Genomic DNA, 15,324 nt, shown 5'->3' on the forward strand with positions numbered 1-15,324 from the left:
GCGGAGCAGGGTGGCTACGTAGTTTAAGAGCAAGCGGCCACAGGCCCTGGGAGACCAGAAGAAGATTTCCTGGCCATTCAGGTGAGATCCCCAGACTTGGAGGGGCTTGAGGATTGGGGGCGGGGGCGGAGAGGCAGGATGGCAGGCTGGAGGGGCCGCGGGCGAGGCCCTCTCTGCACTCTGATCCCGACCGCTTGCTTGCAGCATGGTTTCCCAGGGATCCTCGCCCTCCCTCCTGGAAGCCCTGAGCAGCGATTTCCTGGCCTGTAAAATATGCCTGGAGCAGCTCCGCGCCCCCAAAACGTTGCCCTGCCTGCACACCTATTGCCAAGGCTGCCTGGCCCAGCTGGCCGACGGCGGCCACCTCCGCTGCCCCGAGTGCCGCGAGACCGTGCCCGTGCCGCCCGCGGGCGTGGCCGCCTTCAAGACCAACTTCTTCGTCAACGGGCTCCTGGATCTGGTGAGGGCCCGGGCTGGTGGAGACCTGCGCGCGGGGAAACCCGCCTGTGCACTGTGTCCCCTGGTGGGGGGGGCGGGCACCGGGGGCCCGGCCACAGCCCGGTGCCTGGACTGCGCGGATGACCTGTGCCAGGCGTGTGCCGATGGCCACCGCTGCACCCGGCAGACCCACACCCACCAGGTGGTGGACCTGGTGGGCTACAGAGCGGGTTGGTATGACGAGGAGGCCCGGGAGCGCCAGGCGGCCCAGTGCCCCCAGCACCCTGGGGAGGCCCTGCGCTTCCTGTGCCAGCCCTGCTCCCAGCTGCTGTGCCGTGAGTGCCGCCTGGACCCCCACCTGGACCACCCCTGCCTGCCACTGGCCGAGGCCGTGCGCGCCCGGAGGCCCGGCCTGGAGGACCTGCTGGCTGGTGTGGACAACAGCCTGGCCGAGCTCGAGGCCGCCCGGATGGTGGAAAAGGAAGCCTTGGCCCGGCTGCGGGAGCAGGCAGCTAGAGTGGGGACCCAGGTGGAGGAGGTGACCGAAGGGGTCCTCCGGGCCCTCCTGGCCCAGAAGCAGGAGGTGCTGGGGCAGCTACGGGCCCACGTGGAGGCTGCTGAGGAGGCCGCCCGGGAGAGACTGGGGGAGCTGGAGAGCCGGGAGCAGGTGGCCAGGGCAGCGGCCGCCTTCGCCCGTCGGGTGCTCAGCCTGGGCCGCGAGGCGGAGATACTCTCGTTGGAAGGGGCGATTGCCCAGAGGCTCCGGCAGCTGCAGGGTTGTCCCTGGATGCCTGGGCCGGCCCCCTGCCTGCTGCCCCGGCTGGAGCTCCATCCTGGGCTCCTGGACAAGAACTGCCCCCTGCTACGGCTCTCCTTTGACGAGCCCCAGCTCCAGAAGGACAGTGGGAAAGATGAAGCGGGAAGCCAGGGAGGGGATGAAGCTCAGAGCCGCACGCAGGATGGAGCCAAGTTCGAGAGACAAGGTGGAATCCAGCCCCAGAGCAGGGATGGAGCTTACACCCCAAAGGAGGACAGAGTCCAGACACCCCAGGAAGATGGAGCCCAGACTCCAAAGGAGGACAGAGCCCAGACACCCCAGGAAGATGGAGCCCAGACCCCAAAAGAGGGCAGAGCCCAGACACCCCTAGAAGACGAAGGAGCCCAGACCCCGAGGGGCAGCAGATCCAACAAGAAGAGAAAGTTCAAAGGCAGGCTCAAGTCAATTTCCCGGGAGCCCAGCCCAGCACCTGGGCTAAACCTGGAGGGCTCTGGCCTCCTCCCCAGGCCCATTTTTTCCTGCAGTTTCCCCACACGGATGCCTGGAGACAAGCGGTCTCCTCGGATCACGGGACTCTGTCCCTTCGGCCCCCGGGAGATCCTGGTGGCCGATGAGCAGAACAGGGCACTGAAGCGCTTCTCCCTCAGTGGTGACTATAGGGGCACGGTGCCCGTCCCCGAGGGCTGCTCCCCGTGCAGTGTGGCCGCCCTGCAGGGGGCTGTGGCCTTCTCGGCTGGCGCGAGGCTCTACCTCATCAGCCCCGACGGCGAGGTGCAGTGGCGCCGGGCCCTGAGCCTCTCCCAGGCCAGCCACGCCGTGGCCGCGATGCCGAGCGGGGACCGGGTGGCCGTCAGCGTGTCGGGCCACGTGGAGGTGTACAACATGGAAGGCAGCCTGGCCACCCGGTTTATCCCGGGAGGCAAGGCCAACAGGGGCCTGCGGGCCCTGGTGTTCCTGACCGCCAGCCCCCAGGGCAATTTTGTGGGGTCCGATTGGCAGCAGAATAGCGTGGTGGTCTGTGATGGGCTGGGTCAGGTGATCGGGGAGTACCGGGGGCCGGGCCTGCACGGCTGCCAGCCAGGCTCTGTGTCTGTGGATAAGAAAGGCTACATCTTTCTGACCCTTCGCGAGGTCAACAAGGTGGTGATCCTGGATCCGAAGGGGTCACTGCTTGGCGACTTCCTGACAGCCTATCATGGCCTGGAGAAGCCCAGGGTGACCACCATGGTGGACGGCAGGCACCTGGTTGTGTCCCTCAGTAACGGGACCATCCACGTCTTTCGGGTCCGCCCTCCTGATAGTTAAAGGGCTAGGACTGGGGAGGGACTCGGGGAGGGGAGGGGAGGGGGGAGGGCTGTAGGGAGAGAGGAGGGAGGCGAGGCAGCCGTGGGATGTGGTGGCTGAGGGCAATTTTCCCAGAGGGCAGGGCCTGGTAACCTTTCAATGTGAAGTGCCAAACTGCTAACCCCTTGTGGGGGGGGGGTGCAAGGAGGGGACAAAGGGTGGTGGTGTGACCCCAGCTCTCAGAAGCAGAGGAGGAGGGGAGGAGGCGCCGGAGCTAACCGTGCCTCCTATTTGTGGGTAACTGCCTCGTCGCCACTGCCTTTATAGATCAGGTTTCTGAAATTCGTGAGTGTTCTTCGAAACCATTCCCAATGGAATGGCCCAGGGAGAGTCTGAGTGTGTTTTGGGGGGGAGAGGGGGGTTGGGGAGCTTTGGCAGAAGGAATCTGTGGAGCCAAGAAGGGCTCAGGTATGTCAGGCATGTGCCTTCTGGAAGAGAGCTGAGAACCCAGCTTCCCCTCAGACTGGAACAGGGAGATAGGCCAGGTTGCACGAGGCCTCGGATTTTGACACGGCCGCAGCCAGGAAGTAGAGGCTCCTCGGTTCATAGTGTCCCCCAGCAAAGTACAGAGAAAATCTGGCCTTCGTTTGGCTGAACTAAAGGGTGAAGGGATTTGCCCTCAGGTAGGCCATTATTGCTGAGGACAACAACCTTGCCCGAACCCTGGAGGCCAGGTGTGGGACTCCCGGGCCAAAGCAGCTGGAAAACCTGAGAAGTCAGTAGTGGGGCTGGGCTGGGTGGAGGAATGAAATCTGCCGGAGGTGAGCCGGGACCGCAAGTCTCTTGCATGGGCCATGGACGTGTTGAGCCAGGAGCAGTTGCGTGAGGACCAAAGGGAATTTAATGTAGGGATCGTGGACGAGGGAATGTTCATGGGAACCAGAGGGATTTTGGACAAGTCCAGAGGGAAAGTTCAAGGCATTCGGAGTGGGGAAAAGAAACCCCTTTTCTAGAGAGGTCATTGTTCGTTGAAGTGATAGGGGAAATCGTCAATGTCAAGCAGACAAATTAAATTATATAAAAACTTCAAACGTTTGTGTAGCAAAAAGTAATGAAAGATGAAAGGGAAACCAGTTAGGAGGAGGGAACTATGTAGAATTGGTCTGAGTAAGAGCTGAGCCTCCTGTAGAAACAGTGACCAAGAGATGTACTTGGTTCAAAAGACCCAACAGGCTGGCCCCCAGGAGGAAACACACACAGGCCAGCACCAGGAAACTATCAAATAAAGTCAACCCTTTGCATTCGCCAAAACTACAATGAAGGGTTTTGTCGTGGGGTGACAGACTCCCAGCGCTATGGAGCGCTGCTTTTTGGAGAGCCGTTTGACAATACTTGACAAAGGTAGAAAGAAATGACTATAAGACTAAGTTATCTCACTTTGGGGAATACATTCTGGGAAAATAATTCAAAAGAAAGAAAGTATTTGCACAGAGATATTTGTGGCCACCTCTATTATCACAGTCATCGACTGAAAACTGCTTGGCTGTGGGGGACAGCCAAGTAGATTGTGGTCTATAAGGACCATGAGCTATTGCTTTCACATATGACAACTATGAAAACTATTTTGAAGGATATGATGCTATGTGATGCAATCATAGCAAAAAAAAGAGAGAGAGAGAGAGAATTTGGAATTATGACCACATCATGATAACCACAAGGTAAAATTATGTCTGAATAGTTATCGAGTGGAAATAGGTTCAACATTTGTAAATAGTGATTTGGGAGACTGGGTTCTGGTCCTTTCGTGCTGTTACTCATATATGCACATTTCTACTTCAGTTATAATTGACCATTAAATAACATGTATGCTTGAATATTTACTTCAAAAACATACACCTCTATAAATGATATTCGAGAATAGCTATTGGATTTGCAAATGAATATGTCAGTTAGAGCAAACGAGACCGTTTGAAGGAGAAGCAGGAGTCTGGAGAATTCCCAGCTGGCTGGGACCTCCGGCAGGGAGGAAGGGCCATCAGAGCCGGGGGTGGGGGTGGTGTGTGAGTGTGGCCTGTCTGGTGACTGACCGAGGAACCTGCCCTGGGGAGGTATGCAGAGGTCGGGGAGTCCTCCGGGGTGATCAGATCATTATGGAGTGTCCAAAAGACAAGGGTAGGTCTTGCTGAGTTCACCAACTAATTCAGACCAAGTGGTGTTTCTAGGAAACCAACTAGTACCGGGTGAGTTGTATGGGGGTGGGGACAATGTCTTCTCTTCTTTGCAGCTCTATTTGCAGAGAGCACAGTGATGGCTCATAGTAGGTGCTCAATGAACGTCTGTGAAAAGAATTAGTATCTAGAAAAAGCACAAGACAGCAATAAGACTCTTTCCAGAGGTTTCCCACCTCAGATGTCCAAACCCCAGCCAATCAAGTTGTCCAAAACCTTGGCTTGTGGGAAATCTCTGGTAGGGGGCACTGTGGACACAGACCACCATATACCTCCCAGGGGGTGGCCCAGCTGAGTCACAAAAGAGATGAGACTGGGGTGTCTTGCTTGTGTGTGAAGGGGGACCTGGTGAGTCATAGGCTCTAGGGGATCCTATACCTTTGGGTTAGAAAAACAGTTTTGCAGAGCTGCATGGGAACCATGGGAATGTCCCCTGGCTGCAAGAAGAGAATCCCATAGATGCTTCAGAGCTATAGGGACCACTTTCCAGGAAGCTGTAGGGATCCTGGGAGGCCGGGCATTGGAAGATTGATGGAAGTACTAACTTTTCCTCATTAAGGGGCAGGGGTAGCAAGGCACAGAACACTGGCAAAAGGTGAAACGGAAGGAAAGTACCAGCATTGAGCATAATTTGGGGGTAAAATCCCTAGCACCTTAACTGTGATCTAGGAATCCTTCACAGCACGACGAGAAAGTTCTTGGTTAAACTACAGATGTTAAGAAATCAGGAACATCCTGAAAGATATAACCCCCCACACACACACTCACACCCACATTTGACTATGACAGTTAACTTGATCAATCATTCCATTTCGTGTTTGGAACTTTCCAGGTTGTGCATATACTGGTGAAAGAAGCATGCCATTCGGGTAGAGAGAGAGGGAGTAGAAAACCTCTTCCACAGTCTTTGTGTCTAATAAAGGGAAGAGAATGAGGTAGCAGAGTCCTGGGTTGATCTCCAGCTCCTCCACGAAATAGCTGTGTGATCTTGGCTAGCTTCCTAACTTCTCTGAACCTCAGTTAGCACATCAGTAATACGGGGATCACAGTAGGCACCATGCCCACCTCTCGGGGTTGTTTGTGAGTACTGGGTGAGAAGCACGGAGAAGTGCTCAAATCCGAGGTATGGGTTAGGAACAAGCTTAGCTGACCTGTGCTGACCTAACACAGACTCTTCCACTGGCTTAAGCCTGCGTGGGGGTTATACGCACATACTGTGAGGTTAAGCTTAAGAAGGTCCAGGTAGCGTTGTTACCTGTTTCTCCTTTGGAGGAGGTGTTTTGTTTTGCTTTGTAGCAGTTATTTGAAGAAGCCATATGTCTAACTGTAGGAGCAGAAGGGACCAAAGGCCAGCTTGCTAAGACTCAGTGCTGTTCTGAAAGCCAGGTGAGAACCAGCCTGTGCCAATGAAGGACTGATAAGCATAGACACTTAAGAAAAGTTCAAAATGGCAAGCATGGCCCGATCTTTTGATAATTTAGAGGAAATATAATTTGGGAGGGACTAGCTCTCCTGTCATTGTAATCTTGTTATTACTGTATCTATAAAGCCATGTCATTCTAATATATGCTACAGAGGTAGAATTCCAGAAGGGTAGAGGTCTGAGAGGGAATTCGGAAATCTTCTGAGGAAATGGGTGAGGTTGGTGATCTGGGCTGGGCAGGATTTGATAGGTGGGTGCCAAGAGCAAGGTGTTTGACCATCTGTCCGTGACAGGGCAGCTGGCAACTACAGTTATCTTGCAAATGAAATGGGAGATTGGACAGGGCACAGAGGTCCACTTCGGGCGGGGGGGGAAGGTGGGGGGAGTGGTTTTGGACTAGCTGGGGTAGAGAGCTGCCAGGGTGCGTTCAAGAAGATGTTCCTAGCAGGAGAAAAATCAAGTTCAGATGCAGGCTTAGGAAAATAGGTAACTTGACTAAAGATAGCAGAACCAACCTGCCCAACTTGTTCGTGAATATAGTTTAATTAAATGGGTCAGGACAGGAGCAAAAATAGGTTTTCCAGGGACCACGGATGGCCTTTGATAGGAGAGTGGAGTAGGTACAGTGGGGTAAAGGCAGGACCTCACCTGAAGCCCCAAGTGAGGAGCCTTCAGGACCAGGTAGAGAAGGGCCTGTATATAAAGAGGCGATTAGGAAGGAGTTTTGGGGAGATTTGGGAAGACAACCTGACTTGTCTCCGGAGAAAGTCTGAACTGGTTGGCTTAGTAGCCAAGAGAGACGGGGTTGAAAACAGAATCGGGACCTCGGTACCCATGGTGTCAGCCCAGCAAAGTTTTCTTAGTTGCCTTGGGCTGAAGAATATGCGCGGGAAGCTTTCATTCCTTCATGTACTTCCTTTCTCCTGTTTCTTAATAAATTCTCTTGAAAAAACGTGAACCTTCTCTTAGATGGATTCGTGGCTGTGGGGAACAGTCAACACCAGAGAGCAAAGGGCCCAGATATCATGACTTCCCCTGCTGTCCTTGGGGGACACTACAGGAGCAGGGTGACCCACAGTCACCATCTGTTGTCCCCCCCTAGTTCCCTCTCAACTCCTGCCTGTGGACAGAGGGGGCCTCTGGGCAGAGATGTGGATCTTCCAGGCTAACCCTTGGTGGGAGCCAGCAGGTGACCTGGCTCGGCCGACCTGCATGTGGGCACACTCAGGTGGGGTATGATTGCATGAAGGGGTGGGGTAGGGGGAGGTGGGCGAGGGACCCAGGTCAGGGTGGCTGTGCCCCCCACCGGTCTCTGCTTATTTTCTGGTTTGGAGGAACCAAACAGGCATCTGTGGGCACCTTCCAGCATGCACAGTGGGCCCTGCAGGGCTGGGAGGTATCGGGGCTCTAGGATTGTCTGCTTACTAGCCAACCCCACCCACTCTGACCTAGTGTCCAGAGCCCCTCGAGGAACTCCTGCCCCCTTGCCACCAGCTCTGCCGAGCCAGAAGGGGAAGGAGCTTAACCCGCACAACCTCTGGCCTCCCCATTGAATGCAGATAGAATAGCAGTTACAGAGCACCCGCCTACCTGTGCTTCCTACCCATCAGCTTCCAGAAGCCTCAACTCCTACTAAGTAGGAATCGTTAACATGATTTGACAGACAGGGACACTGAAGATGGTGAGCCTTGTTTGTTATAAGTAGATTTGGATTCTGACTCCAACTAGCCCTGACTCCGGAAACTGTGTCCCTCTTCCTGCATTCATCAATGACAGCTGAGTGGAATGAGATTGGAGGTTCTTTCCTAAGCTCACAGACCAGGCCCTTGTCCTTATAATAGGTCTGGAATCTAGACACAGGAAGGGAAACTCAGAGATACTTCTGAGCATCCCACCATCTGGTGCTCACTGGCAGGGGTCGGGGAGCAAGATGGAGAAGAAAAGAGAGGAGAGAATGTTTTGAGTGGCTTGGTGGGGAAGCAGGGGGTGCAGGTCAGGGCCCACCACTGCTGCGGTGACAGCCTGAATAAGAATTCCACAATTCATCATCGAGTGACTCAGCCCGGCTTTGGACTGGCGCCTCCCTGAACCCCGGGGAGCATGACTCAGCAGCTGAGGGGGCCAGGCGCAGGTCCATGTGAGCGGTGATTGTGGGGAGAACGGCCTGTTCCCAGCTCCAGACCCCAGGCGGAGCGTCTGCCTCTGTGGTCAGACACACACACGACCTGGGGTTCCTAGCCATGTGGCCAAGCCTCCTCCCTCAGACCTGGGTCTCTCCTCCTCCACGGTTGAGAAGGCTGACCCAGCAATGGTGGAGCTGCTCCTTTTCCCCCACGGCCTTGGGGTCTGCCGTGGTCACAGCCGTGAGGGGCCTCTCTCCCCTGCACTGCGCTGCCGGGGTGAGGCCAGCCTCCCTGTAAGGGCAGCCGAGGCCTCACTGTAGGGGCAGGGAGACGGGCACGTGTCCCAGGCTGGGCACATGACTGGACAGATGGTCACAGCATCCCTCTTCGCTGCTGAGGGCAGGGGAATGGGGCTCTCTGGCCTTGACTTTGCTCAAGGGTCAACACAGAAAATGTCTCCTCCGCCTCAGACATAGAGAACTGTCTCCCCTTAACACTGAGTTAGGGACAGTCCATCAACTTCCCGCAGAAAACAGCCAAAGCAAGGTGAGAGGGAACAGCCCCCGAATCCAGTGGGGGGTGGGGCGGGACACAGAGGTTGTAGGGCACCATGCAGGGCACACAGATAGTCGTCCCTGCCAGCGACCCGGGTCACTTTCTCACCTAGATTATTCACACACAGCCCCTTCCTCCCCAGGACAAGAGGTTCTTTCTTTTTTTTTTTTTTTTAAGATTTTATTTATTTGACAGAGAGAGACACAGCGAGAGAGGGAACACAAGCAGGGGGAGCGGGAGAGGGAGAAGCAGGCTTCCCGCGGAGCAGGGAGCCCAATGCGGGGCTCGATCCCAGGACCCTGGGATCATGACCTGAGCCGGAGGCAGATGCTTAACGACTGAGCCACCCAGGCGCCCCTGGACAAGAGGTTCTGATTCACACGCAGCCTTCCGAGATCAGGTGTTCAGTAAATATTTGTTGGCTGAAGGAACAAAGGAGCGAATTGGTGCTGGAACCCAGTCACTGTCCCGCACTTGGGATGCAGTGGTGGGAGGAGTAGGTGAAGCCCCTGGCCGGGCTGGCCCTGGGGCAAAAGAGGTTTATCCCTCCTCCTTAGAAGGGAGGCATGAATAAGAGCGAAGTTATCCAAATTCTGGAGAGAAAAAGTAACCACTCTGCTCTCCTTTTTCTCCAGCCCCCAACCTCCCAGTCCTTCAGCCCTCTACGGTACTGTTTCATTTCATTGTTTATCTGTTTATTTACTGTTGATTGTTTCCTCTCCATTTGCCACCCTGGGAAGGACGCAAGCCCCAGAAGGACGGGGCATTTTGCCCGTTTTGTGTGCGGGTGTATCCTATGCCAGTAGAATAGTGCCTGGGATATAGTAGGTACTGAATGAATGAATGGATGGAGGGAGGGAGGGAGGGAGGGATGGATGGATGAATGAATGAACGCTATCTGTTGACCATTTACTCTGAGCCAGGTCCTTTCCTACCTGCTTTGCACTTTACACATATCTCATTTAGTGCCCTCAATGGTTCTGGGAGGTAGCGATTACTATCATCCCTGGTTTAAAGATGGGGAAGTTGAGGTTGGAGATGATGTCACATGGACAAAATCTACGGGGGCTGGGCAAGGGCCTGGGTAGAGGCCAACACCAGCTGTAGCTTGTCTGGGGCCAGCTCTCCATCATCCACCCCCTGGAGCCGGGGGTGGGGGGGGAGCTGCCCATGAGGCCTTCCAGGGAAGCCACACCCGGCTCATCCAACCCTTCTGGTTGATGTTTTTCTTTATCACTCTTCCTACCGACTTCCCCCATCACCCTGTCCCACACGCAAAAGATATTTCTTCTGCCCTGGAACGCAGCACCCCAACTTCCAGACTTTTCCTGGCAGAACCACAGAGACCTCCTGAGGGCCGTGAAGGGGACTAGGGAGCCCGGGCCCTGCAGAGCTGGGACAGGCCTGTTCCCGTAGCCCACTCCCTAACACTTCCCTTCCTGCTCTCCCTGAGACTGTGTGGGAGGCTCCCAGCCCCAAGCTCAGGGGAAGCAGAACCGCTTTTCTATGGGTTTCCTACTGCTGGGAACTGAACTAGAACGCAGGGAGGCCCCTGCCTACCCCAGGGCACCCGCGCTCCCAGACACTGTCTCTTCACCGGGGCGACTCTGCAGGTCCCAGGCAGGGGGATCCAGGCCCCTCACCCCCTGCCTCACCCCCCAGTCCCCTTCTCTGCCCCCAAGCCTCTGTGGTTCTCCCACCAGGAAGAGTCTGGAAGCCGAGGAGATGCTGTGCTTCAAGGCAGAGATATCTTTTGGGGGTGGGACGGGGTGATGGGGGAAGTTGGTAGAAGAGTGATTAAACAAAAAACATCAACCAGAAGCGATGGGGGAAGCGGGACGGGCTTCTCTGGAAGGCCCTGTGGCCAACACCTCCCCGGGGGAGTGATGGAGAACTGACCACAGGAGGCCACAGCTGGTGCTGGCCTCTGCCCAGCCCCTTGCTCCCAAGTGATCCCTGGAGAAAAGAATGGAGACCCAGGAACATCAGGAGCGGCAGGAAGCCTGCAGAGACCTGAGGACACAAATGTCCATGCTCAGGAAGACACAGTGCCTATGTCACCATCTAAGGGCTTGGGGAGGCAGCGGGAGAGGAAAGGAAGGAGGCTGGGATGTCTGAGCAACATCTGGAAGTGGGTCATCAGGGGAGGCAGAAGCTGGATCGGAAGTTGTCAGGGAGCATCTGAGTCCAGATGTTGGAGAAGCAGGACCACACTTCACATATGGGTTTCTGCATGTGGCTGGAGCCAAGCATCCTCGCTGGTGTTTGCAGGAGAGAGGGGGTTGTAAACACACAGTGGGGAGGCATGCTGGTAGGGTGTTCCCAGGCAGGGCGCCGTGCCAGCTTGCACCTCATCAAAGGATCAAGACTGGAATTTCCCTGAAGCTCATTTCCTATCATTTAATCCTCAGTTGAGGACAACAGTTGCCAAGTCTGCCCCCCAAGGGCAAGTGCGGCGGGGGGGGCCAAGGAGCAGAGCCCTCCAGGAGTGCCTCTGAGCTCCACCCAGAAACCCCTCTCCTATCACGGAAGGTCATATGCCTTCCCTCTGGGGTCCTTCCTCCTTTCCTCCAAGAATGGGATTCAGGATGAGGAGAGCCACATTTTACCCCAGCTCCAGCACTCACTAATGGGTGACCCCCACATTTTCTTTCTTTCTCTTTCTTTTCTTTTCTTTCTTTCTTTCTTTCTTTCTTTCTTTCTTTTTTAAGATTCCATTCATTCATTTGAGAGAGAGAAAAAAAACACAAGCCGGGGGAAGGGCAGAAGGAGAGGGAGAAGCAGATTCTCCATTAAGCAGGGAGCCCAACATGGGACTCAATCCCAGGATCCCGAGATCATGACCTGAGCTCACCCTTAACCGATTGAGGTAGCCAGGCGCCACCACCCCCACCCCCACCCCGGCATAGGTTTCTTAACCTCTCTGGATCCTGTTTCCTCATCTGTATAATGGATGCAGTGAGATATTGTGGGGCCCCCACAAGAAGAAATGAGATACAGAATGTAAATGCACCTAGCCAGTGCCTGGGACATAGGAGATATCCAGTCAAAGCTCATCGCTCCTTCCTCCCCTCACCCCTTGGGACCGTTTGCCTTCTCCCCACACCTTCTGGGGACAAAGGCCCTGGGCTGAGCTGCTTTCCTCCCACCCCCCAGGCACCAATCAATCAGTCCACTGTACAGAAGGCATTTCTGGGCCCTGCCTCTAAGGGACCAATGCAAACAGCAAGTGCAAAAATGTGAAGGGAAGACATGGCCACCCGGGGAAAGCGGTGCGTCACCAAAAGAAGTGACTTTATTGTGGACGCCCATCACAGCCCCCCCGCCCGGTTCCCTACTAATGCACGCATGCCATGGAAAAACCCAGCTTGGGGCCAACTGATGGCAACTGGGTGCACAAAGACTAGTACTAGGAACCAAATGTTGGCTTATCAATTTACTGACAGAGCCACAGTCCCCAGGCACCTGGACACATCTCTCCTGGCGGCTTCAGAATCAAATGGCCAAGTATGGGATCAGAACAAGGCCAGGGCATTGGATGATTTCAACAGCTGGATGATAGGCTGAGGCATCCATGCCACCTCGGGACAACCCAGCCCCATGGCCTGACCCGTGAGGGTTCTGGGACAGAGCACCAGACTGTCCTGCACAGCCTAGAGACCCGGCCCCAAGCTAGGTCTCCCTGGAAGCCCCATTCATAATGAGGGAGAAGTCTCCCCTCTGTTGGCATTCCCCCCTGCCCCACCCGGGCAGAAGACAATGCAGTTAGGTCCCTAACATGCATTTGCAATCTTATCTGTCCTTCTGAGATTTCACCCAGGTCTCCTTAATTGGATTTGGGATATTTACAGACAGACAGTCTCCTAGGTAATTTCTACAGAGGGCTAATATCCTCTCCTAAACCGTGTTTCTTCCTAATTGAATTCTCAGAAGGCAATGTTAACTTCAAGGTACTTGGCTGTCAGGCCCAAGTCCCGCCCACGTGGGGCAGTATTAAGGCACAGAGGAGGAAAGCGTAGATCCAAATAGTTCCTCCCTCTAAATGGCGCAAAACCCAGTAGGGAAAACAAAATCAACATGTGGTACAGTTGAAGAACGATCCAGTGCTGAGCGGTGTGTCTGACTGTGTGGGTCTGATGGTGAGAGCGTTCAAGTTCACAGGAGAGACAGCCTCGGGTGGCCTGGAGGAGGCTGGAAAGCCTTTGGGGGTAAGGTAGGATCCAAGCTTCCTTGGGAGGCTCTGTGAAGGGCTGATTTACATAAGAACAGCAGGGGAGATGGGTGGGACAATGGGAAATCCGATGGTGTGGATGGAGGGGACAAACATGGCAGAAGACGGTCCTGTCCCCAACACGAATGCCTTCCCACTTTCCTTCTTTCACCCACTGTTCCTGCTGATCTTCCCCAAACAGGAACTGGGTTTGTGGAGAAGCCCAGCAGGCCTAGGGAGACCCTGCAATTAACACAGACCTGGCAGGTGCCCATCCCCCCAAGTGCACCGCCACCCCCCCCAACACACACACCCTCGCACACACGCCCGCCCGGTCCAGCTGTCCAGCTGCAGCGAAAACATCCACTAGCAGGAAAGCCCTGTCACAGAGGGAGGGCAGGGGAGCCCTTGCCCCAGACCAGAGGCGACAGCCTTCCACCTGCTGCTCCAACCGTGGGCCTGATTCAGCCCGGAAACCAGCTCAGTGTGCCAGACACAACAAGACCTCCTCCCCTCACCTACAGCCCCTTGGGGTTCGCAGAAGTGATAACAGGGAGTTTCCGTGTTAGGGGCTTTCCATCCGGGATCTGCTGCCGCCTCCCACCTCGGCCACTGCCACGGAGTGCATGGCGTGCCACTTCCTGAAAGGATAAACACTTGAGGACGTAGGTCCCCTGAGCCTGTCCTGAGAGTTTAGTCTACTTGATACATCCAGAGCAGAATGGGTTCCTCAGCACGAGTCTAAAGCAGGAGCTCAGAATGAGAAGCGCCCCAAATTTCCTAGACCCCAAAGCTCTCCTGTTGGTCTCTCTGTAATTCCACTGGTGTCCCCTCTGAAGGAGCTAGATCTTGGAAATGAGACACTTGCCTTTCTGCTTCCCCAGAGCGCCCGATCCTTTGACAGAGGTGGCTGGGGCAGGGCGGAGGGCTCAGGAGGAGGGAGACGTCTCCAGCCTCAGGGCCCCGAGCTCCTGCCGACCCTGGCATGACCCACAGAGGCCGTCTGGGTCTGGGGCCAGCCCTCCAGGGTGGTGAGCTGGCAGGTTGGGTTGCACTCTGGGAAAGAGGGAGTGTGCCTCAGGGAGCCAGTTGTCGGTTCAGGCTGTGAATAACGGGGGCCTCATCACTACCCCAGAGCTGCAGGGGCAGGAGTACCCGGCACAGGGACTGACTAAGACAGCAGGTCTGGGCGGGAGGGTGATGGGCAGGGAGCAGGGAGGCTCCGCCAGGAACCTACACACAGGGCAAATCCTTCGGCCTGCTCTCCGGTGTTCTCCCTTCCCAGGCCCTTCTCCCCACATGACTCTGCTTCTCCAGGCTGACACGACCTCCGGTCCTCTCCACCGGGGCCCCTTTGCCTTTTCTCAAAGGTCGGGCCCCTGGACCCTGCCCCAGGCCTCAGATCTCCCTTAGCGGGATGCCTGATCTCCTGTATGACTCAAGAGGCATTTGGTACACCCTTTCTCTGAACTCCTAGTCTTTATAACTGCCTTTCTCCAGAATAGGGCCCTAAATCCCTCCGGGGCCAGAGCCCTATCTCCAGCCCGAGCACATTTACCTGCTCCACGGGCAGAAAGGGCAATAAAAGCAGCTCTCCCTGAGAGCTTGCTGATGACAGGATAGTGACATCTTGCAGATCCAGCACGCAGATTGGCTCTCACAGGGGCCTTCCTGAGCATTTCATGTGTCCCTCTTCTTCTTCTTCTTCTTTTTTTTTTCTCATTAAACTTTTGTTTTAATGGGTCTCAAAATTCTGTGACAGATTTTTGGTCAAGTTGTTTCCATTAAAAAGTACTGATTTTAAAAACTAGTAACTTAAAACTGCCACAAACACACAAATCATGTGTCCCTTTTCTAAGGCATTCAAGGCCCGTTCTGCCTTCTCTGGCCCTGAAGTTGAAGACAGTCCTTCTGTGCCCGGAACCAGCTTTTCATTTCCTCTCGGCCTTCTCCACCCATCTCAAAGTCGAGCCTGAAGTCCAGGGTCAACAGATAACCAGCGCACAAACATGAATGGTGCCCAGAAACTGCTAGTGGAGCAGATGGGTCAAAGGGCAGTGTGGCACGTCTCCCCCCAGCCCCCTCCAGGAGCTACGGCTCCCTGTCACCAGGCGACCCAGGTTCAAGGCCTCAGGGAAGAGTCAGGCAGATTCTTTCTAGATCCCTTGCCTCCAAAAGCCACCTCGGAGCCACAAGGGTCTGAAATTGCACACCATTCGCTGGGGTGGTCTAAGGTTGTAATCTCGATCCCAGGGAGGAGCCAGTAAAGACAAAACCAAACCAAA

At 55.2% G+C, this 15,324-nt stretch overlaps 1 protein-coding gene across 3 annotated transcripts in view; it reads left to right on the top strand.

Annotated features, from left to right (window-relative positions):
- TRIM56 (tripartite motif containing 56) overlaps nucleotides 1-7,109 on the top strand; it is an 8,048-nt gene extending 939 nt beyond the window's left edge. For 2 of the 3 annotated variants that reach the window (XM_025864542.2, XM_073884282.1), the window contains exons 2-3: nucleotides 10-81; nucleotides 205-7,109. In XM_025864542.2, the coding sequence (XP_025720327.1) occupies nucleotides 206-2,521 (2,316 nt within the window). In that variant the 5' untranslated portion in view covers nucleotides 10-81; nucleotide 205 and the 3' untranslated portion in view covers nucleotides 2,522-7,109. The remainder of the gene's footprint in view (nucleotides 1-9; nucleotides 82-204) is intronic. The other variant, XM_025864543.2, reaches the window with a different exon arrangement.
- The last annotated feature ends 8,215 nt before the right edge of the window (nucleotides 7,110-15,324 follow it).

Source organism: Callorhinus ursinus, unplaced genomic scaffold, assembly GCF_003265705.2.
Source record: "Callorhinus ursinus isolate GAN/ISIS: 27379988/994484 unplaced genomic scaffold, GSC_fseal_2.0 scaffold55, whole genome shotgun sequence".
Taxonomy (NCBI): domain Eukaryota; kingdom Metazoa; phylum Chordata; class Mammalia; order Carnivora; family Otariidae; genus Callorhinus; species Callorhinus ursinus.